The sequence below is a fragment of the Mesoplodon mirus genome (assembly GCF_964341445.2).
Source record: "Mesoplodon mirus genome assembly, chromosome: 6".
Taxonomy (NCBI): Eukaryota; Metazoa; Chordata; class Mammalia; order Artiodactyla; family Ziphiidae; genus Mesoplodon; species Mesoplodon mirus.
The window spans coordinates 26,743,617-26,767,219 of NC_138982.1; the positions used below are offsets into that span (position 1 = coordinate 26,743,617).

Consider the following 23,603-nt stretch of genomic DNA (forward strand, 5'->3'; position numbering starts at 1 on the left):
CCAGGAATAAAGTCAGCCTCAAGAAATAAAGTCCAAAAAACAAAAAGCCTGTACCTTTCAAGCAGTGACTTGGGGCGGCAGGATGGGAGTGGGGATGGCGAGACTCTCCAGGGCAGGTAGGAAGAGCTGGAGAGATGGCTTGAGATACCTTACCCTTGAGTGGGAAGACAACTCTACATTAATTGAGAGTCACTCTTTTCATTTTTTTTCTTTTTTTTTTCTCTTTTCATTTTTTAAGTCTTATTATGCAGGCATAAGGCAGGCTATTCAATGAATGATCCTTCTTTCAGAAATTTCAAAGACAAGTTTGTTACTTAACACAATTGGTGACCTTATTGCTTCACAATTCTTCAGAATCATAGAGTGAGTTCTGACTGAGGTTCCAGGTGATGTAGTAAACATTCCACGCAGAGAGGTCCACCAGCAGGTCAGGGGACCCTCCCGCCGGCATCCATCACCACTATCACCCACCCCTCCACTCCTGCCACTGCCAACACTAGCCAGGTTGGAGGAACAGAGGCTGGGAAAAGTGGTAAAGAGAGGGCAAAGGATGGTGGCAATCCCAAAGGAACATGGAAGTTAATAGCACTTTCAGGTAACGTTTCTTCATTTGTATTGGATAACAAATGTAGTCAATGAACAATTATATCTACAGTTTTCTTTTTCCTCCACTTTCTTAGTCATCAAATGAAACTTTGGCTTCCTGTTAGACTATGTACGTGGAGGAATGGTATATTCCTCTGACTGCCTTATACAAAAAGGACTTCTGTCTCTCTCTCTCTACTTTTATTCTGCTATATTTTTCATGATAGTACTTATCTCTGATATTATGTGTTTCCATGTTTCCTTTACTTATTGTCTGTCTTTCATATCAGAATATAAGTTTCATTACAGAAAATGCCTTCGTTCACATCTCTATCCCAAGCAGATAAACCAGTACCTGGCAAATTGCAGACATCCAAGTGTTTGTTGAATGAATGAACGAATATATGAAGATGCATTACATTCTAAGAATGGCTCCATGTGAGAGAGAGTTGTATTATGGTTATATATAGGAAAATAAAATTCTGATATAACTTTATTTTTATCTGATGACTTTAGGTCTAGCTATAGAATTGGTATGCCTTATATATTATCCCAACAGTTCCACAAGCCTCAGAAAAACTGTATCCTTTATATGAATATTACCAAATAATAGCAAGTTAAAAATATTTGATATACATTTTGGTCAGAAGAGCTGAAAAGCTTTGCCGGTACCCATTTTTTCCACTACTTCTCTGTGTGCCTGCCCGCCTCCTTGTCTGGGTCCTCTTCAGCCTTCTGCCTGCTAGCTGGTCATCCCTTTGGTTTGGCCTTGGAGCCCTTGCTCCTCTTTCTCAACTGAGCATTTTTCTAGGTCAGCTTCTCAAGTGTCATGGTGCCATTCCTAGACAGATGAAGTTTGGGCCCCTGGTTGAGCCCTGTCATGGGGCTCTGTTCTGGCTTCATCTGACCTGTCTGGTTCTTTGTATGAGCACATGGGTGGGACTACAGACTCCTCCCCTCATAGCTTCAAGGGCAAGACACCAGCCTTATTCGTAAGCTGCACTGTAGCTGCACAGTAGCTGGCCTGTTGTAGGTATTGAAGAAGTGAATGGATGTTGACTAAATACTGAAATATCGATGAGTGAGATTGATAGAACTGGGGCATTTGCTTTAAAATACTCCAGTAAAAATGAGTAAAATGAAATAATGTGGCTGAGGACACAGAGGAAACGAGAGTGAAAAAATGTTGGTAATGGTTGAAGCTGGTGATGGGTATATGGGGCCTCATTATATGTTTCTATTTTTGTGTGATTTTAAAATTTTTCATTAAAAAAGAAACAAGTTTCTTTTAGATTCTTATGGTGGTTTTCTGCTGCTAAATCCAAATATTTGTACATTTTATAGACAACATTAAAAAAATATACTGTTTTAATTAAGATAACTGAATAAAGAAAAAGTTAAAAATAGAAAAACAAAACAAAAAAAGAAACCAGAATTGGTTGGTGAGGCAAAGCCAGGGAAACTTGCTAATAGGCTAATAGTTCAATGAGCATTTATGAAGTGGAAATTTGTAAATGAAATTTTACTGTAGGGATGAGTAGCTGTATCCAATAGAGTTGTGCACATCAGGGAATTAAATACACATAAGGAAAGGAGCAGACTAAATATACCCATATCAAATACAATTCATATATGAGTTGAGTTGAAGTTAGCTAATTTTTTAAAATTAAATTGAAGTATGGTTGATTTACAATGTTGTGTTAAGTTTCTGCTGTACAGCAAAGTAATTCAGTTATACATATGTATACTTTTTAAATATTCTTTTCCATTAGGGTTTATCACAGGATATTGAATATAGTTCCCTGTGTTATACAGTAGGGCCTTGTTGTTTATCTATTTTATATATAGTAGTTTGTATCTGTTAATCCCAAACTCCTAATTTATCCCCCCCACCCCCTTTTCCCTTTGGTAACCATAAGTTTGTTTTCATTTTTAAAATTTATTTTATTGAAGTATAGTTGATTTACAATGTTGTGTTAATTTCTACTGTACAGCAAAGTGATTCAGTTATACATACATATATCTTTTTCATATTCTTTTCCATTATGTTTATCACAGGATACTGAATATAGTTTCCTGTGCTGTACACTAGGACCTTGTTGTCTATCCATCCTATATATATATAATACTAGTTTGCATCTGGAAGTTAGCTGGTTTTAAGATATCACATTTCATAAACATTTAAAATCACTAACTTTGATTTTTCAGGTTTTAAAATATTTTGTAACCAAAGCATTTTTTTTCAGGTCTCTCATACCTCCACAGGCCCTTTCAAAGATCTCTTGCCCTAGGAATTGCCCATAAAAATGGATACAAATGGCTTCATGTGCTGAGTACTGTTGTAGATGCTTCAGATAGGAAGGAGTGTAAGAAAGGGTGTCTGCTTTCTGGAAATGTATCATCCAGCTCCTTTCCTTTCCTCAGGCCATACCTCTTTCCCTTTGCAGTCCTAAAAAATTCTGTCCTTACTATCCATTCTTTTCATCATTCTGCTTGGTTTTGGCATATCCCATTCATTTTCTTGAGAACTCTTTAATTAGGACAAAAGTGGGTTTTTTAAATTATTATATTTCTTTATATAATATTATTATATAAATAAAATTATTTTATTATTAGGACAAAATCGAATACAAAAATAATTATGCTTATATTTGAAATCACATTCCTAGATCTCAAGCATATACCTTCACTTGCCTAGATAAAATATTGTGCTGATTTATCTGAGTATTCGTTCTTAGAGGTCTAGCTGACTTTCTGGAGATTTTGCCGAATTTCATTTGGGCCTACACAGGCCAATCACCAATTCCTTAAGTACTTACTATGTGTTTTGGGGGGGGAATCACAGAAAGAGGAATAAGAATATTCTAGGCCGATATAAAATATCAAGGAGCCAAAGCAAATTGCAGAGATAGGGGCCTACTTGAAGAGATTTTCAGTGCATCATTCCAGGCATGTAAATATCTTTTATCCTGTTTGCAGAGTGTTTTGGAAATCAAGGCAATTGTACACAAGAAAACTGACATATGATTCAGATGAGGGAGTCCCACTTACATGGAGAAGAAAGCATTTTAAAAGGAAAAAGACGAGACCATCACAAAGTGCAGGTCTACAATGAGATGATCACATTTCCCTGTTCCATATGCAAGCATGAAATTGACCTACCTGGAATATTCCTCCATAAAAAGCAGCATGTAGCTCTGGCTATACTGGGCTTTCAGTGGATGGGTGAGAAGAAACCAGGGCTCTCAGCGATTGCTGATCAGAGGCAGTCCATCATTGCTAAACTATTGTCATCTTCTGCATTTACTGAAAAAATCTTACATAGCATTAATAATGCTTTTGAGCTCCTTTGGAAGAAACAAATACCAGCATACTATAAGATTATTGATAACATTCACAAGAGTTCAATATATCCTCAAAAAATCTGTCACCTATTAATTAAAGGAGCAGCCATTTGCGAAGACAGGAATTCTACATGGAGAGCTGACATGAATGATAAATTCACTGTCGTGAATAATTTTGGCAACAAACCCAATGTGTGTTTTTTTGGTTTGTTTGATGGACATCACGGTGCCTCGGCAGCAGACTTGACTTCAATGGAACTCCCAGTTTTACTTCTCCACCAACTTTCCAGACTTGATCCTTCCTACGAAATGACCCCTGAAGAGCAAAAAGTAATCAATTCTTTTCACACAGTGTTTAGAGAAGACTACAGAGCTATAGAAGACTCCTTCTCCTCCATAAAGAAGAAGACAAAAGCATTGAAATGTGAGTATGAGAACATACACAAAGCCTTTGCAAAAGCATTTTGGAGAATGGACAGGCTTTTACGTCTTGGAAGGAAAGAAGTGTCCAGGGCTCGATGGAGCGGCTGTTCTGCAGTTACTTGCATATTGGAAGGCAACATTAAAAGTCCCAAAGCTAAGACGTCTTGGAGAAGATTCAGTGACCTTGATGCTTTGGTCCCTTTCCAGGGGATGCCGAAAATAATTTCTGGAGTGCTACATATTGCAAACACTGGTATGTATATTGAATGGTACCAGGTTACACCTTAACATGTTTTATTCCTGGCAGCAAAACCTCTCTTGCTTCCAGAATTATCTAGTGACCTATTATTTAATGACTTACTAGTGCCTAGATATTTCACTGACCAATTTAAGAAACGATCAATAACCACAGTTTAAATGTAGATTTGCAGGCACAAAATGAATTGTAATTATGTCTCAAGGAGGCACGTATATGAAATAATGTGACCAAAACATGACGTTTTCTAAATGGGGTAGCAACACATCTATTGATAAAGGCAAAGCAAATCTATTACATTTGCTCAGATCGGAATGAAACCAAAACATTTCCCACACTTTCCTTTTTCGGGAGAATGGAAAGTTTTTTGAGTGTTGTTAGTATAGCTGCTCAAACTGGTCAGTTTTTCTGGTAACTAACATATTTGCAGCAGGTCACTCTTGTGCTCACTGGCCAAGTTGCATCGATTTCATCTTAGGAAACGCAATCGTTCATGATTCAGTTTTATAGGCGTGTATTTCCTTCTCCAAAAATTTTGGCTGGATTCTTTTAATTTTATTTCAAGAAGCAATTCTTTTGACATGCTGTGCTAAAGTTCTAGCTAAGGAGCTTGCCAAAATGGAAAGCCCAGAGGTAAGAGTTTTAGCCAAGTTAACCCAAGTTCCATGAGATGCTTAACTAGGGTTCCACCACCCCTTTCCTTGGTAAAATTATTATTAATGACAGTGTCCACTTACTGAATATTGCATACAGAGTAATTTCTCATGTAGTCTTCCAAGAACTCTGATATCTAAAGATATCTAAGTATTGTTTTTAAAAATATATATATTCGACATGTAACATTGTGTAAGTTTAAGAAGCACAACATGTTAATTTGATACATTTTTATATTGTAACATGATTGCCATTGTAGCGATAATTACCATTTCTATCACATTACATAATCATCATTTCTTTATAGTGGTTGAAAAAATTAAGTTCTAGTCTCTTAGCAAGTTTGATGATTAAAATATATACGTTCTCTCTCTTCCCAATATTGTGTATTAGACCTCTAAGACGTATTTCCTGCTCATTGCAAGTTTGGACCCTTAAACCATATCTGTTCTCCTTCCCAACCCCTGCCGCCATTTCTAAGTGATGTTGACCCAATTGTCCAGATGAGAAAATAGAACCTCGGAGAGGTGAAATTATTTGTTCAAGGTGTCAGAGGTAATAGGAATTGGAGCTGGAAATCAAACTGCCTCTGAAGGGGATTGCTTCCAGAGTCTGAGGAGTCTGGGACTCAGGGAGTGGGACTTTGGCCCACACCAGGGCCAGATATACTCACCAAGACCATGACAATGTCAAGGTCCCTGGAAGCCGGCCTGTTTCTGATCTAACTCTGGTTGTGAGCCCAAAATGAGAACACCAGATTAAGCAATACCACGGAGCCAAGTGCAATGCCAATTTCCTTGGAGCATTTGCCATTTCTCAGGCCCTACCCTGAGGTTCCAAAGTGCTTCAGAGCAGGTCTACTTCATGGATGGAGAGTTTTCAGATTTCAGACTAATCTGGGAACAGACCCATATCCTTGAACTTTGAAGCTCTATTAGAAAATAGCATTTGATATCATGGTTCCTGGGAAATTAAAGGAAAATATATGAGATACTTAATAAGTAGACACTATCATCAAATGTTCAGTTTACTATGATTCATTACTTCCAAGCCCACTGTTGTTTGGCAGGTTCTAATTTTCAGGTCAAACATTTTTTGGATCTAATTTACAGGCTTACATACATAACTGTGTTAAAATGTTTTCATTAGGGCATCCTTCATTCTAATAGAAACAAATAAGTAGGGGGAAAAATCCAACTTGTGAAAGGGAGGTCATGATTTATGATACAAAAGTGCTCCTAAAAGAAAGTAATTTAAATGAGTTGCAAAAAATAAATGTTCACACAAATTTATCAAGGGCATGTTTTGTATTTTATAAAACAAGACCTATAAAGATAGCAAGGGAATTCATTTTTCTTGTTTGAAATTTGTCAAATACCAGTATCATCACAACTCTGGAACTAAAACCAAGAAAAAACTCCACCTCACTTTATAATGAAACATGAGTGTGGTGATACAGTCATTGAATAAGTGTTGAATTTGTGCATGTGGAAAAAGATCCTTCCAGACATTCTTGACTTTTTGCTCTTAGCACTTCTCATTTATATTGCATTTTATCACTTCTCCTGGTGCTGTCTTATTTTACTTCAGTTAATCCTCACAGGATTAAAACTCAAACATATTGATACAGCATACATAATTACACTTTTTTCACAACATCAAATAAACCACAAATTTTTATATTTCTAATTAACCACACTAATTCCTTATAAACATATGGGATTCTTATTTGATCCCTTAAATCCTTTTCCCCAGTGATTTTATATTTAGTACCTTTATTGAGATACAACTCACAAAGCACACAGTTCATCCAGGTAAAGTCTACAGTTCAATGATTTTTAGTATATTCACTGATACAGCCTTTTCTCCCCATCTTTTTATCTTTGAATCAAGTGTCTTCTTAGAGAACATATAGTTGGATCTTGTTTGTATTCCTTTACTGTGGTTGCTGTTATAAATTTACCATAGATTTGGTGGCTTACACAACAGAAATTTATTCTCTTACAGTTCAAGAAGTTCTAAACCAGCATAACTGGCCCAATGTCTTCATGGCAGTGCTCCCTCCAGAGGATGTGGGAAAGAATTTGTTCCTTGCTCCTTCCACCTTCTGCTTGGCTGCCAGTATGCCTTGGGTTGTGGCCACATTACTCTGATCTCAAATGTGCCTCCATATGCACATTTCCTCCTTCTGTGTCTGTAGCCAAATCTCCCTCTTGTGGTTGAATTTAGAACCCACCCAGACAATCCAGTGTTAAGCATCTCAGGATCATTAATCACATCTTCAAAGTCTTTGCCATATAAGGTAATAGTTACAGGCTCCAGAGATGAGGTTCTGATATCTTTGGGGATTTTATTCAGCCAGCCACCATGTTTGTTTATTTGTTTTTCCATTCTGCTAAACTTTGCCTTTTGATTCAAGTATTTAATTCATTTACATTTAAGGTAATTAATTATAGGGTAGGATATATGTCAGACATTTTGCTGTTTGTTTTCTATATATATATATCTTTTGTTTTTCTATTTCTCTATTACTGCTTTCTTTTTTTTTCTCAACTAAGATTAGTCATCCTTTTCTTTGTATTTAATTTTATATATATTTTTATACAGCAGGTTCTTATTAGTCATCCATTTTATACATATCAGTGTATACATGTCAATCCCAAGCTCCCAATTCATCACACCAACTCCCCCACTCCCCGCCGCTTTCCCCCCTTGGTGTTCATGTGTTTGTTCTCTACATCTGTGTCTCAATTTCTGTCCTGCAAACCAGTTCATCAGTACCATTTTTCTAGGTTCCACATACATGTGTTAATATACGATATTTGTTTTTCTCTTTCTGACTTACTTCACTCTGTATGACAGTCTCTAGATCCATCCACATCTCAACAAATGACTCAATTTCGTTCCTTTTTACGGCTGAGTAATATTCCATTGTATATATGTATCACATCTTCTTTATCCATTCGTCTGTCGATGGGCATTTAGGTTAGTTCCATGACCTGGCTATTGTAAATAGTGCTGCAATGAACACTGCGGTGCATGTGTCTTTTTGAATTATGGTTTCTCTTTTTGAATTATGGTTTCTCTTTTTGAATTATGGTTTTCTCTGGGTATATGCCCAGTAGTGAGATCGCTGGATCATATGGTAATTCCATTTTTAGTTTTTTAAGGAACCTTCATACTGTTCTCCATAGTGGCTGTATCAATTTACATTCCCACCAACAGTGCAAGATGGTCCCCTTTTCTCCACACCCTCTCCAGCATTTGTTGTTTGTAGATTTTCTGATGATGCCCATTCTAACTCGTGTGAGGTGATACCTCATTGTAGTTTTGCTTTGCATTTCTCTAATAATTAGTGAGGTTGAGCAACTTTTCATGTGCTTCTTGGCCAGTTGTATGTCTTCTTTGGAGAAATGTCTATTTAGGTCTTCTGCCCATTTTTGGATTGGGTTGTTTGCTTCTTTAATATTGAGCTGCATGAGCTGTTTATATATTTTGGAGATTAATCCTTTGTCCAATGATTTATTGGCAAATATTTTCTCCCATTCTTAGGGTTGTCTTTTCTTCTTGTTTATGGTTTCCTTTGCTGTGCAAAAGCTTTGAAGTTACATTAGGTCCCATTTTTTTATTTTTGTTTTTATTTCCATTACTCTAGGAGGTGGATCAAAGACAATCCTACTGTGATTTATGTCAAAGAGTGTTCTTCCTATGTTTTCCTCTAAGAGTTTTATAGTGTCTGGTCTTATGTTTAGGTCGCTAATCCATTTTGAGTTTATTTTTGTGTATAGTGTTAGGGAGTGTTCTAATTTCATTCTCTTACATGTAGCTGTCCAGTTTTCCCTTCACCACTTATTGAAGAGACTGTCTTTCTCCATTGTATATCGTTGCCTCCTTTGTCATAGATTAGTTGACCATAGGTGCATGGGTTTATCTCTGGGCTTTTTACCTTGTTCCATTGATCTATATTTCTGTTTTTGTGCCAGTACAATATTGTCTTGATTACTGTAGCTTTGCAGTATAGTCTGAAGTCAGGGAGTCTGATTCCTCCAGCTCCGTTTTTTTCCCTCAAGACTGCTTTGGCTATTCGGGGTCTTTAGTGTCTCCATACAAATTTTAAGATTTTTTGTTCTAGTGCAGAAAAAAATGCCATTGGCAATTTGATAGGGATTGCATTAAATCTGTAGATTGCTTTGGATAGTATAATCATTTTCACAATATTGATTCTTCCAATCCAAGAACATGGTATATCTCTCCATCTCTTTGTATCACCTTTAATTGCTTTCATCAGTGTCTTATAGTTTTCTGCATACAGGTCTTTTGTCTCCCTAGGTAAGTTTATCCCTTTTGTCTCCCTAGGTAGGTTTATTCTTTTTGTTGCAATGGTAAATGGGAGTGTTTCCTTAATTTCTCTTTCTGATTTTTCATCATTAGAGTATAAGAATGTAAGATATTTCTGTGCATTAGTTTTGTATCCTGCAACTTTACCAAATTCATTGATTAGCTCTAGTAGTTTTCTGGTGGCATTTTTAGGATTCTCTATGTATAGTATCATGTCATCTGCAAACAGTGACAGTTTTACTTCTTCTTTTCAAATTTGTATTCCTCTTATTTCTTTTTCTTCTCTGATTGCCATGGCTAGGACTTCCAAAACTATGTTGAATAATAATGGTGAGAGTGGACATCCTTGTCTTGTTCCTGATCTTAGAGGAAATGCTTTCAGTTTTTCACCATTGAGAATGATGTTTGCTGTGGCTTTGTCATATATGGCCTTTATTATGTTGAGGTAGGTTCCCTCTATGTGCACTTTCTGGAGAGTTTTTATCATAAATGGGTGTTGAATTTTGTCAAAAGTTTTTCTACATCTATTGAGATGATCATATGGTTCTTCTTCTTCAATTTGTTAATATGGTGTATCACATTGATTGATTTGTGTATACTGAAGAATCCTTGGGGCTTCCCTGGTGGCGCAGTGGTTGAGAGTACGCCTGCCAATGCAGGGGACATGGGTTTGTGCCCCGGTTCGGGAGGATCCCACATGCCGCGGAGCGGCTGGGCCCTTGAGCCACGGCCGCTGAGCCTGCGCGTCCGGAGCCTGTGCTCCTCAATGGGAGAGGCCACAACAGTGAGTGGCTCGCGTACCGCAAAAAAAAAAAAAAAAAAAAAGAATCCTTGCATCCCTGGGATAAATCTCACTTGATCATGGTGTATGATCCTTTTAATGTGTTGTTGGATTCTGTTTGCTAGTAGTTTGTTGAGGATTTTTGCATCTGTATTCATCAGTGATATTGGTCTGTAATCTTTTTTTGTAGTATCTTTGTCTGGTTTTGCTATCAGGGTGATGGTGGCCTCTTAGAATGAGTTTGGGAGTGTTCCTTCCTCTGCAATTTTTTCGAAGAGTTTGAGAAGGATGGCTGTTAGCTCTTCTCTAAATATTTGATAGAATTCACCTGTGAAGCCATCTGGTCCTGGACTTTTGTTTCTTGGAAGGTTTTTAATCACTGTTTCAATTTCATTACTTGTGATTGGTCTGTTCATGTTTTCTATTTCTTCCTGGTTCAGTCTTGGGAAGTTATACCTTTCTAAGAATTTGTCCATTTCTTCCAGGTTGTCCATTTTTTGGCATAGAGTTGCTTGTAGTAGTCTCTTAGGATGCTTTGTGTTTCTGCAGTGTCTGTTGTAAATTCTCCTTTTTCATTTCTAATTTTACTGATTTGAGTCCCCTCCCTCTTTTTCTTGATGATTATTAGAGTATTTTGTATTAGATAGTTTCTAGTACATCATTTTATTTCCTGTATTTCTTTTACTATATATATATAGTCAAAGAAACTGTTGTGGCCTCACTGTTGTGGCCTCTCCCATTGCGGAGCAAGGCTCCGGATGCACAGGCTCAGCAGCCATGGCTCACGGGCCCAGCCGCTCCACGGCATGTGGGATCTTCCCGCACTGGGGCACGAACCCATCTACCCTGCATCAGCAGGTGGACTCTCAACCACTGCGCCACCAGGGATGCCCCCTTTTACTATATATTTTTAAAATATATATATTTTTTGTGGCTATTCTGAGGATTATAATAAAATCTTAAGTTAAAAACAATTTGGCTTGCATTAATGCCAACTTAATTTCAAAAGATATATGTGGCATCTTTGCTCCAATATAGCTCTATTTCCTGCAGCCTTCTTTTTACTTTATAGAATTACATGTTTACACATTACAAGCCTATAAAGTTTTATATTACTGTTTTATGCAGCTTTCTTCTAAATAAGACAGGATAATAAAAGTGTTAAAAGTAAAATACATTTTTTACTGCTTTATATTTACCGATATACAGTTGACTCCTGAACAACATGAGTTTGAACTGTGTGGGTCCACTTATATGCAGAATATTTTCAATAGTAAACACACTATTACACAATCCATGGTTGATTGAATCTGTGAATGTGGAACTGCAGATATGGAGGGCTATTGGACTTGAATATCCACAGATCTGTTGTGTGTCCTAGAATAGTGCTCCCCAGATTCCGAAAGACAATTGTAGTTACCTTTCTTTTTTTGTATGGGTTTGAGTTACAGTCTAGTGTTTTCATTTTTGCCTGAAGGACTCCCTTAAGTATTTCTTGTATGGAAAGTCTGCTAATAATGAATCTTCTCAGTCTTTTTTAACTGGGAATGTGTTAATTTCTTCATTTTTAAAAGGATAGTTTTGCATTTTGAATATCATCACATTTCCATCTAGCCTCCATGGTTTCTGATGAGACATAATTGTTGATCTTATTGAGTATGCCTTGGCTGTATGTAATGAACCACTTTTCTCATTCTACTTTCATTATTCTTTCTTTCTCTTTGTCTTTTGACAGTTTGACTATGATGTATGTAAGTACTGACTTCTAGTTTATACTCTTTGGAGTCTGTTGAGCTTCTCGTATGTTTTTATTCCAATTTGGGAAGTTTTTGGCTATTAGTTCTTCAAATATTCTTTTTTTTTCCCACTTCTGTCTTCTCCTTCCATTATGCATATGTTGGTATACTTGGTGGTGGTGTCCCACAAGTCTCTGTGATGATGTTCACTTTACTTCATTCTTTTTTTTTTTTCCCTATTCTTCAGACTGGATAATCTCAATTTATCAATCAAGTTTGCTGATTCTTCTGCCAGATCAAACCTGATGCTGAGCTCATTCTAGTGAATTTTTTGTTTAAGACATTGTACTTTTCAACTCCAGAATTTCGTGCTTCTTTGTTATAATTTCCATCTCTTTATTGATAGTCTCTAGTTTGGTGGATCATTGTTCTCATGCTTTCCTTTAATTTTTAGCCCCATTTTCCTTTAAACATATTGATAAATTTAAAAACATTTTTTGTCCAGTTAATTCTAATGCTTAGACTTCCTCATGGACAGCTTCTATTGACTTACTTTCTTTCCTGTATATGGGCTATGCTTGCATTACTATGTTTCATTACTCTCTCATTATTCTTTTTTTGTTGAAAACTGGACATTTAAAATAATATAGATGTCCTCCCTCTCCAGGGTTTGTTGTTGTTACTGTTTGTTTTGTGACTTTTATGAACTAATTCTGTAGAGTCTATATTCTATCATGTGCAGACACAATGTCTCTGCTTGGTTGGTTATCTTAGTGTTCAGCTAAGGACTAGATGGAGATTTCCTTAAATACCTACTACTAATATGCATGTCTTCCAGTCTTTGCTGAGGCTCTGTCTTTTTTGAGGCTTGTCTTGTAAAAAATGGCAGTCAGTTTACAACTCTATGCTTTTACTTCCTACTTGGGTTAATCATCAAGATTAGTCATAGGTGAGAAATTAAGTCTTGTTCAGGTCCTGGGCATGTATACAGCCTGCACACGTGCATGCCCTCTGTTTCCCCAGGAGTATGTTTGAGCTTTTCAAAACCCTCTATAGGTTTTCATTCCTCAGCTCTTTCTTATACTTTTTGGGGGGTCAGCCTCTTGTCATCCCCAGATGCTTTCACGGCCTCAGGCAAGTGTGATTTTAAACAATTGCTGCTGATTATTTTTGGCAAACACATTGAGGATGAGTTATTTGCATAGAGTAAGCTCTGAGTCAAGTCAAATGATGACAAGATTTGAGAATGGAGCTTTCTTCAGGGACTTGCAAGATAGTTCACATAATGACAATTCTCCGGGGATAGATATTTTTAGGGAGGTCTAAAGCCATCTTTTCTCCTGCAGAGGCTGCTAGACTGTTGATTGCAGAGCTAGCATCACTATAAAATGTTTGGTTTTCAAGGCTACTGCAGAGCTGAAGAGAAGTGGTTGGAAGTAGGCCAGGTTACAAGGCCATGATGACCACTTGGTTTTACCTACTTTAAACTGTTTCTCTTCAATGTTTCTCAGGTTTTTGCAAGCCTTTGGTTAATTTCCAGCATTTTAGAAAAGTTGACTTTAACAATTTTTGCCCGTGCTCTCATTCCTTTTACTGAGTAGATTTTCAGAGATCCTTACTCTGCAATATCTAATCTTTTCTTCTGCAATATTGAATCTGTTCATTTTAAATTTTGTATTTTTCATCTTCAGAAGTTTGATTTTTAAAATTATCTTCCATGTCCGTATTTAACTTTTTGAACACAGGCAATGCACTTATAACATTGAGAGTTCTTGCCTACTAATTCCAACATCTGCATCAATTCTGGGCTGGTTTTAATTGATTTTTCATTTTATTACGGGTAGTATTTCCCTACTTATTTGCATGCTTGATGTTCTAGTTTCTTAGGGCTGCCATAACAAATTAGCCGAAACATGGCAGCTTAAAACAACGAAAATCCATTCTCACAGTTCTGGAGGCTAGTTGACCAAAATCAAGGTGTTTGCAAGGCCATATTTCTTTCCTCCACTGTTCAGCATCAGTTTGAAATAGTCCATTATTCTGGCAGTCTGTGTGGTGGGTGAGAGGCATATATTTATTTTCGGTTCAGTGTTTCAGTGAGGGCGTGGTTCTTTGGGCTCCTAGCTTTGTTGGGGAGAACCACTAGTTTTCCCCACCTTGAACAAGCCCTAGGTTTTGTTTCCTGTTCCATAACCCCGTGAAAAGTCTAAGCTCATTTATTCAGCTCAATAAATGCTCTCAGGTAAAAACTGGCTTTTGCTCTTGGCATACTCTGGGATTCAGCCATTATTCTTTTGACAGGAGAATTCTTTACTTTCTTACTAGCTCATCAATGTATATGACTTAAAAGTATATACATTATCCAGGATATTTTCCTATTCTCAGTGGAAGTCAATCCAAGACCCACAATGGCACATTACTTCTCCTTTGTAATATTTGAGTGTTTTAGTTTATCTGCTATTCCACTATCTTTATGTCTAGATTATATATATTTGTTAATACCTTCTTTTAATGAGGCCCCAGAAACTACGTTTTTTCCCTAGTGTCCTTGTTCTCTGTCCTGTGAGCTCACTCTGGATCCAGAGGCCAAGCATGAATTTACCCACTACTTCCCTATTACTCACAATTCTTTGTTCCTCAAGTCCCCTTTCTTCTCTCTTCTTCTCAAGGTTACCAATGACTCCTTTATCTAATCTTCACAACCTGTGAGGTAAGAATAATCCCATTTTAATAGAAGCTTGAGGCTCACCAAAGCCTTATTATATATGGTTATATCATTAGTGAGCCAGAACCCATGTCCTTTAGTCTATTACTTCAAATGAACACCAGCAGCTTCCTGTTTCTAAGGTGTCCCTTCATTCTTATGTGTCTTCACCTTCCTCATTCACAACTGAGGCTGTGTTTGCAGATCTTTTAATTTGTTGTGATTTTCCTATCTAGATGTGATTGTCCTTAGTGGTTAAATAAGTTGCTTTTAAAATTACTTCCAGCCCCATCTTTTTCCCCTAAAACCTAATTCAACTCCAGAATCACCTTATCTTAAGCAGGGGGTAAAAAAAAAAATACACACACACACACACACACACACATATTCTTAAATGACACTGACCTTTTATAGACTTTTCCTTCCCCCATCTCCCTTTTTTGGGGTATGTTGGTTTGTATATATGTGGACTCACATATATACAAACTGGATTCTGAGAATATAATCAACAAATATTTGACAGATAGTTGAGACTGATGTGTGAAGTACTGTTAGGCTCCAGTCAGAAAATGGTGAACTTGAGTTTCATGCTCACACATCTTACAAAACAATCAAAGGAATCTTTTGAACATACAGTGAAAACTAGCTCCACATCAATAAGGCTCTAATGCTAATCACCAGTAGGAAGAGTCAACACATGGCACCCATGCATACAATTTCAGCCTCTTTTGCCAAAATTAGAATCCTGAAAAAACTGGATATAAGTTGTTTTCCTAACCTCATCTACAGGTATTTCTACTATGCTTCCATTTTAGGGATACTTCACTAGGGTTTAAATTTTCCTTAGTTTGTTTATGCTGCTTTTCAACTGCTCCTTTTTCTTTGTCCAATAACTATTTCCTCATTTCCCAAGTTCCAAGTTCCTGCTCCCTACTCCCTTAAGCCTATAACTCTTTGTAAGGATTTTCTTGTAGTTTTTTTTAAATGGGTCTGAAATGAAACATTCATAGCTTCATCTCAATCTCTTTTGGATAGACTCTCTTCACCTGCTTTCCCCCTTCATGGAACACAAAAGAAAATAACCTTTGTTAAGTGTCTACTTATTAAGTTACCTTCTTAAACTTGACAAAAAATATTGCAGGTGGTAAACTGTTACTCACGGAAATAAAGTGACTTAATGAAAGTCACACAGACAAAACTGGGATTGAAGTCCCAAGTATCAAGCTCTCAAGTCTTTCCTCTTCCCCATGCTGCTGCTTCTAAGCCAAGCCATCTTTTTATCCAGGGCACTCATGCATCCTCGGGATGTTTCCTTTTCTCACCACCGTATAACATTTCTCTTACTCTTTCTTCCAGTCCTTTCCTAAAACTTCCGTTTAAATGACCTTCATGGCCCCATCTGGGAAAAAAAAAAAAAAAGAAAGATCTTGCCCATTCAGATCTTGAGTTCCGTTTGGGATTGATTCTAGAGGTCATTCTGAAGTTGACAGGGACACTCCTTTTCACAAACCAGAGACAACCCAGCAATTGCAGAAGGCAGTCATTGCCTTCTGCATAAGGAACACTTTGCCTGACTATACGTGTCATCTATTTTATTATTTATTTATTTTATTGCTGAGTTGGGTCTTTGTTGCTGCGCACAGGCTTTCTCTAGTTGTGGTGAGTGGGGGCTACTCGTTGCGGTGCACGGGCTCCAGGCACACGGGCTTCAGTAGTTGTGGCTCGTGGGCTCTAGAGCAGGCTCAGTAGTGTGGCGCACAGGCTTAGTTGCTCCACAGCATGTGGGATCTTCTTGGCGCAGGGCTCGAACCCATGTCCCCTACATTGGCAGGCGGATTCTTAACCACTGCGCCACCAGGGAAGCCCCCATACGTGTCACCTTAAAAAGGCTTAAATTAAATATCATCTCAAAGCAGTTCATTTTAGTCCCCATTAATGTCCTTAAACATGTTGCCCTTCCAGTAACACTGTTCCTTTTTTTTTTTTAAATTGGAGTACAGTTGATTTACAATGTTGTTAGTTTCAGGTTCCACTTTTGTTCGATAACATTTTTCTGAACAGCACCATCTCTCCAACTACTGAAAACTGGTAACTTTATGTCTAGGAATTTGAATACTTATTTATGCTCAGATTCATTGTTTTTGTGTAAAGGTCTTCTTCATCACAGTTCACTGCTTAGTTATTCCCATTTCTTCCAAACAGATATTACAGGAACCCTTTAAAGCCAATCTACGTCTCAAACTGTCATGTCTTGCTCCTCTCTCTTCCTTCAGTTCTCCAAGACACACGGATATAGTGTTATTTTTAAATCTCCCTCCAATTTCCCAACTTCCTTGAAGCTCTTTGTTCATTATTCTATTCTAGCTTTCAGCTTAATGTAGACAACCACTTTCAACAACCCCGATTGCAGCTGACAGACAGCATATGCAACCCGAGGTTCAGAAAATAGAACTATTAACTCTGCATATCCACTTTTTCGCCACGTCTATTCCATTGATGCTCTTCCAGGGCCTCTTATTGTCCTCTATTTCCTGAGCTATGCACGAATAGTTGAGAAACACTGGGTACTTCTCCTTCATTTTCTTCTTCCTTCATGCAAATTCACACAGGTTAAGGATGTGAGTTAGTCAGAAGGCACCATTTATCAGCATGAATAAACTGTCCAAGTAATTAAATAACTCAAATCAGATAGCAAGTCAATGGCAGGGCAAAACCTGCAGCCATTACTTACTGTCCTCATTTTCTAGAAAATTTTATTGTGCTGAGCTTAAGGGATGTTCACAATAATAAAATCAACGAAAATTGCACTTCCTACTCTGTTGCACAGCAATTAAAAAAAAAAGGCAAAGAGTAGTACATAAGATATGTTTATCAAGCTCTCTGCACAGGCAACTAAAATCAAAATACCAATGTATTACCCTTCCACTGTAACTACATAATCATATTAAATGCTTTTCAAATCACACAGAAGAAACACAATGCTTTTTATTTTTGCTGAGTGAGCTTTGGCTTGCCACATGCAAATAAAACATTTAGAAGTCAGTGGATTGATTATTTTGAACCCCTGTATTTCCAGAGTTATGGTCGCACTATTTATATGTGTAGGTACACAAAGAAAGAAATTTTCTAATTTAAAAGAGGAACTGAACCATATCTTCTCCTAAGAGAACAATTCAGTCTACCCAGTTGGCATGTTCAATACCAACCCATGCTACTTTGCTGGTAACAATAATAATTTAAAACTCAACAGAAGTCAAGAATTATTTTACTGATTTCTGCAGAGTGTAAACAGAATGACTGGCAAAAAAGTTAATAGAAAATATTAATAACCAAACCACAAATAAAAGAGGTCATTCAGTTTTGAGGACTATCATTTATACAGCTATCAGGTTTCCAAAATATTTTCCACACAATCATCTTTTGGTCCCATCCAATAGCTCAGATATTAACAATTGCCATTATGTAAATGAGCCAATAGGCTCACTCTATGCCTGACACTAATGCTTCACCAGCTCAGGCTCTGTCCAACATATTAGGTGTGTGAACCTTACCTTCTGAAACCTAAATCCCTTTACCTAAAACGTTAGGGGATTAGAAATGAAGGCCTGCAACAACAAAATTCTGATTCCAGGTACGGTGCCATGTTTGAAATCAGAATATTCTAACGTAAATTTTGCCTATGATTCCAGCAATATTAACTCTCATAGGTATTATAAATATACAATTATGTTCCTAAAAACTTAAGTCAATTTTTCCTAACAAACTAAAAGATTCTCAGTCTTTTTTTGTATAACAAAGAAAATTTTGGTAATACAACCATCCTTCAATCTGTTCAGAGCATTATGTTCAGATTTTCTTAAGATTTTAATAAAGCACACATCACAGGTTCATCTGAATCATGAACTACAATCAGATTTTTAATACCTCAGTTTTCAATCAAAGGGTTTAATGTTGGTTAGCTATTATCCATGTAATACATTAATAACACCTATTTTTCTTCACGGGGCTGACTTAATTTCTTTTTAACACACATAACAAACCTAATAAGATGGGCATTAACAGTGGCTTTCTAATTTTTTAATCACCCATACCTATAATATATTCAGGTTTTAACTTTGACCAGTTAAAAATTTACCAAACTGCACTCTTAGAAAAAAATCAAAGTTTGTATTTTTAATTGAAAAGGCATTTATTAAAACATTTTTAAAATGTCTGCTCTATGGAATATATGTTGGTTATAAAAAAAGTTCAATTCTTGATTCTACAAATATGTAACGCTCAGAATCTGCTTCATAAAAAACTTACTTATTTTTCATTATCTGTAGTTTATTATTTTAATACTAAATTCAGTATTTTAAACACTAAATTGCTTAAACATGAGGAATAAATTAGCCCCCCAGTTTGAAATCTGAATTACTGCAAATCTTCTAATAATGATATCAATACTACATATATTTAAAAAATATTTTTAAGCGGCCTGATTTCTATTTATGAAGTTAACAGCATGCTTTGATATAAATGGTTATAAATATCGAGGATCAATTTTTAAAAATAATCTTTTAGGTAATGTGCAAGCAGTCTTATGCAGAAATGGGAAAGGCTTCTGCCTAACCAAAGAACACACTACACGAAACACAGATGAAAGAAGAAGAGTACTTCAGAATGGAGCAATAATTAGTTCACATGAACCATACGGGCTCCTACAAGGGCAAATAAAAACCACACGAGGACTTGGATTTCATGGAAATCTCAAACTGAAAAAATTCATTATTCCAGCACCTCAAACTATTTCTGTGCCTATAGATGACTTATGTCAATTCCTTATCTTAGCTACTAATGGACTCTGGGAAGTTCTGGATACAAAGGAAGTCACTGCACTGACAATGACAGCTTTTCAAGTATATAAAGAAGCAAAGTGTTCTATCACAGGAAACAAATTGTCACCATCCAAAGGGTCTCTGCTTTTCCCAATCGATGAACAAAACACATCTAAACCAGAAACTAACATCCACATAGTGTTTCAGTGCAAATCTGAAGAACGTGTGTCAACTATAAATTCAAAAGAAAATTTGTCAGATTCAAAATATTCTATTCGTAACCTTAAAAATACAGGAACATTTCCACCAAAAATGACTAAGCGTGATCCTTGCAGTGAGAAAGAAACTGATGGACCAACCAGTGTAGACGGTGTGCCAAAAGACTCAAGTGAAAAAGAGAAAGGATCATGCACTAAGAGTTTCTATGGAGGTGCTGCCGAGTATATCAGCCATGAACTTGTAAGTGCTGCTTTGGCGGCTGGCTCCAGAGACAACATTACAGTCATGGTCACACTTTTCAATGGAAGCGAGTATCTCCAGAGAGCAAAAACATGAAGACAATTCTTCAGTGAACCAGATGCTAGGATAACATCAACACCACACAAATCATTTTTAAGAATGTAGTAAAGGAAATATAAAAGCAGATTGTGGGTTATACAGTACCATTTATATATGTTCACTGTTTCATGCCAAAAAAGAGAAAAACCAGTACCTGCTTTTTATACCACTTTATTCCAACCTGAGCACCTCAATATAAAACTAAACACTGGTGAACTGTTTTCCTTACTAATTTTGAATTGCTGTAAATGTACAAGTTCTGCTAGCAGTTCAACATTTAAATAGATTAAATCATCTCTGACACATGGTAGATTTCATATAATGAAAATACCTAAAACAATTAGTGCAATATACTGAACTGATCAAAATAAAATGAACTTTGGAAAACAAGGCTGCAAGATTGTTACTAACATATCCAATACTTATGTTACAAATTACTGGTACATTGTTTATTATGGTTCTAGCCAGGTAAGAACAATTCAAGCCCCTTTCTTTCAAAGGGGGAGAGAAGGAAAAAATTAGCTGTTTAGTAACTGTACATTTTGTATACTTTTAAGCAACTCTTAAATATTACAGAAAAGTAATAAACATATATGGAGACTACAATGCAGTACCCTATTTACAGTACAGCTGAAGATCGAATTTGAAATAATCAAGTTTGAATGTACATAATTGTTAGTGCATTGACTATTTCTATGTCCAAAGGGCACAAAAGCCCCTCCCTACTCCCAAACAACAAAAGCTATGTAATGGCCAGCAGTGATTAAACAGAAATCACAGACACCTGGTTTGTTTCATTTTTGTTGAAGAACTTACATGTTTGAAGGGAACACTATTCTTTAAGATGCATTTTATCAGTTTTCATATTCCTAAAATAAGACAGGGTTACATATGATTTTTTTTTTACCCCATTTAAAAAATAACAGGACTAGCTATAATTTAGATGCCACTGATGTTCATTTTTTCCCCCTGAAGATGTGGGAATGTTTCCTTGTGGCTAATTTGTTAAAATGTGGAATGTGTACTTTAAATAAGGATACTAAGAGAAATTACAGGTGGCCTGAATATCGGAGCTAAGCATAAATATCTTTAGAACCTCCTTCCAAAGAAAGAATTTTTTCTAAAAAGCCCAAATGAGTAAGTTCCAAATCTTTTTCACAGAACTGGCTGGTTAACTGTGGGTTCAGAGTCATCTGTTTATATCCCTGGTGAAGAGAAATAAGTCCCGCTAACATTCCAAGGAAATAAGTGTACACACAGCTCTCATTTTCCCCTTTCACTGCTGAAACATTAGTCAGAGGGTCACATGCATGTTATTAAAAATTAAGTTCAAAACACTTAAAATAATTCTGTATTAGAAACTTGACTATCGTAAGTCTCTTCTTTTTGGAAGTCATACTGGGCTGGTTAAATGCTCCAATTCCACTGTTATTAACAATTAGGAAGCAGAAGAACATTCCAGTTAGTTTAAACTGGAGGTTTAGTTACTACAGCACTGACTCCTGGCTGGCTGCGTGGGTTCAGTAAGGTCTACTCCTCTTCCTCTGGCAGAATTTGCTCCTGGATTCTGTGGTTCATTCTTCGGCAACTTTTTAGCTGAGAGATAAATTATCAGAATAAACACAATTAGAATAGCTGTATTTAATTCTTTATATAGATTCACTTAACAATACCAGAGAAGTTGTACTTTAAAGAAAATCTAAGTTCCTAAAGATAATGACCAGCCATTATGTTTATAATAAAGAAGCTCAGCTGCAACCCATCAATGTTCTCTGGACTGCCACAAACTTTCTGGAACAAGTCAGGATATAAACAAATACTATCACCCCAGGAGAACTTGTCCTCTACTGTGCAAATTATTACCCCACATCACGACAGACTGTACCTCCTATTTTCTTCACTTATAGACTTTACCCTTCAAACATCTATCATTTTCCTCTCTTGTGGCTGATTAAGAATCCTAATCTGATTCATCAGTAGCTCTGCCTGATATACATGGACTTGATCCTGAAGGCACTATCTCAAAAAAACATTTCCCAATCTTGAGCCAGATAATCATGGCTTGCCACACATTTGGACAAAGCCCCACAACTGGCAGTTATGGCTTTATCTTTGCTAAGTTCTATGGAGCTTAACAGCTCTTCTCTGGAGTATGGCTCCCACTGATGAGAAAATGTACCAGCTAGATGTAGTTTGCTTGGATCCCAAAGATCCTTGATGTGTTGGGATTCATTAAACATTAAATACCTCTAAGAGCACCGACTGTAAGGGTGGCTAGACACACTGGTTTCTATCAGCCTTGGGGATACATCACTGAGGTAAGAATCTAGCTTTACCTTAGCCGTGAGGTTACACAAAAGCTGAACAAGATCTACTTCAATATCTAAATGCCTAGTTGTGTTCTGGATCTTTTACAGTTTCTTTGTTGTAATATTCTACAATAGCATTAATCATCTTTAGAATCCTAGATGCTGGGCTGGGCAATGGATCTGGGAGCCAGGAGCACTGAGGTTTGGGAAGAAAAGCGTTCCCTTGGGCCACTTCTCTAGGAATGGCTCTAGGGATGGTAGTGTATATGGTAATAAAATGGTAAATTTCCAGTCAAATGTATTTACAAACGAAGCCCAGCCAGGACAAGACTAGGCTAACATTACAAACTTTATTATAATTAATACCAAATTAGGCTTTGGACTAAGTGATCATTTCTCCCTTTGGCATAATTCTGCAAGGGCTTATTGTAATTAGATCTGAGTGAAATCAGGAGGCTGAATTAAACTGGAATGAGGAAACTTTAACTTGTATTGACTAATTTTTATTGTGTGAAGATGAACTACAACATATCTTCAGGGGGTCTCAAAAGAAGTAGTCTCCTGTCTCCTATCTTAGTGAGTGCTACCCAAAGCGAAGCTGGTACTATCTGCTTTGTATATAGATAACTGCAGCTTACCAACCTGACCCTGAATTGATTAGGACTGTGAGAAGCTAAAAATCCTGAATCAAGTTAAGGAAGGTGTGCAATGAAAAAAGCCACTGAAGACCTTATCAAATTAAAAGCAGATGATAAATTTATGTAGACTCCTACTAAACAAGTGTACTCTACTTGGGAACCCATCAAAAGTACAAATATGGGGCTTCCCTGGTGGCGCAGTGGTTGAGAGTCCACCTGCCGATGCAGGGGACATGGGTTCGTGCCCCCGTCCGGGAGGATCCCACATGCCGCGGAGTGGCTGGGCCCGTGAGCCATGGCCGCTGAGCCTGCACATCCGGAGCCTGTGCTCCGCAACGTAAGAGGCCACAGCAGTGAGAGAGGCCCGCGTACCGCAAAAAAAAAAAAAAAAAAAAAAAAAGTACAAATATGAGTTCACTGTGTGATTTATTTAAGTTACTAATGGAGAGGTTACAACTCA

The 23,603-nt window shown here is 37.0% G+C and overlaps 2 protein-coding genes across 3 annotated transcripts in view; one reads left to right on the forward strand and one right to left on the reverse strand.

The window, feature by feature from the left end:
* Positions 1 to 3,617: 3,617 nt before the first annotated feature.
* On the forward strand, positions 3,618 to 20,231 carry PP2D1 (protein phosphatase 2C like domain containing 1; the record flags this gene model as incomplete). The annotated part of the gene is made up of 2 exons (XM_082624302.1): positions 3,618 to 4,605; positions 19,385 to 20,231. 2 exons carry the CDS (start codon positions 3,618 to 3,620, stop codon positions 20,191 to 20,193), a joined length of 1,797 nt encoding a protein of 598 aa, XP_082480428.1. The 3' UTR covers positions 20,194 to 20,231.
* A 126-nt stretch (positions 20,232 to 20,357) lies between these two features.
* Positions 20,358 to 23,603, reverse strand: part of RAB5A (RAB5A, member RAS oncogene family) — a 32,375-nt gene continuing 29,129 nt past the window's right edge. The window contains exon 5 of one of the 2 annotated variants that reach the window (XM_082624861.1): positions 20,358 to 21,792. In XM_082624861.1, the coding sequence (XP_082480987.1) occupies positions 21,677 to 21,792 (116 nt within the window). In that variant the 3' untranslated portion in view covers positions 20,358 to 21,676. The remainder of the gene's footprint in view (positions 21,793 to 23,603) is intronic. The other variant, XM_082624860.1, reaches the window with a different exon arrangement.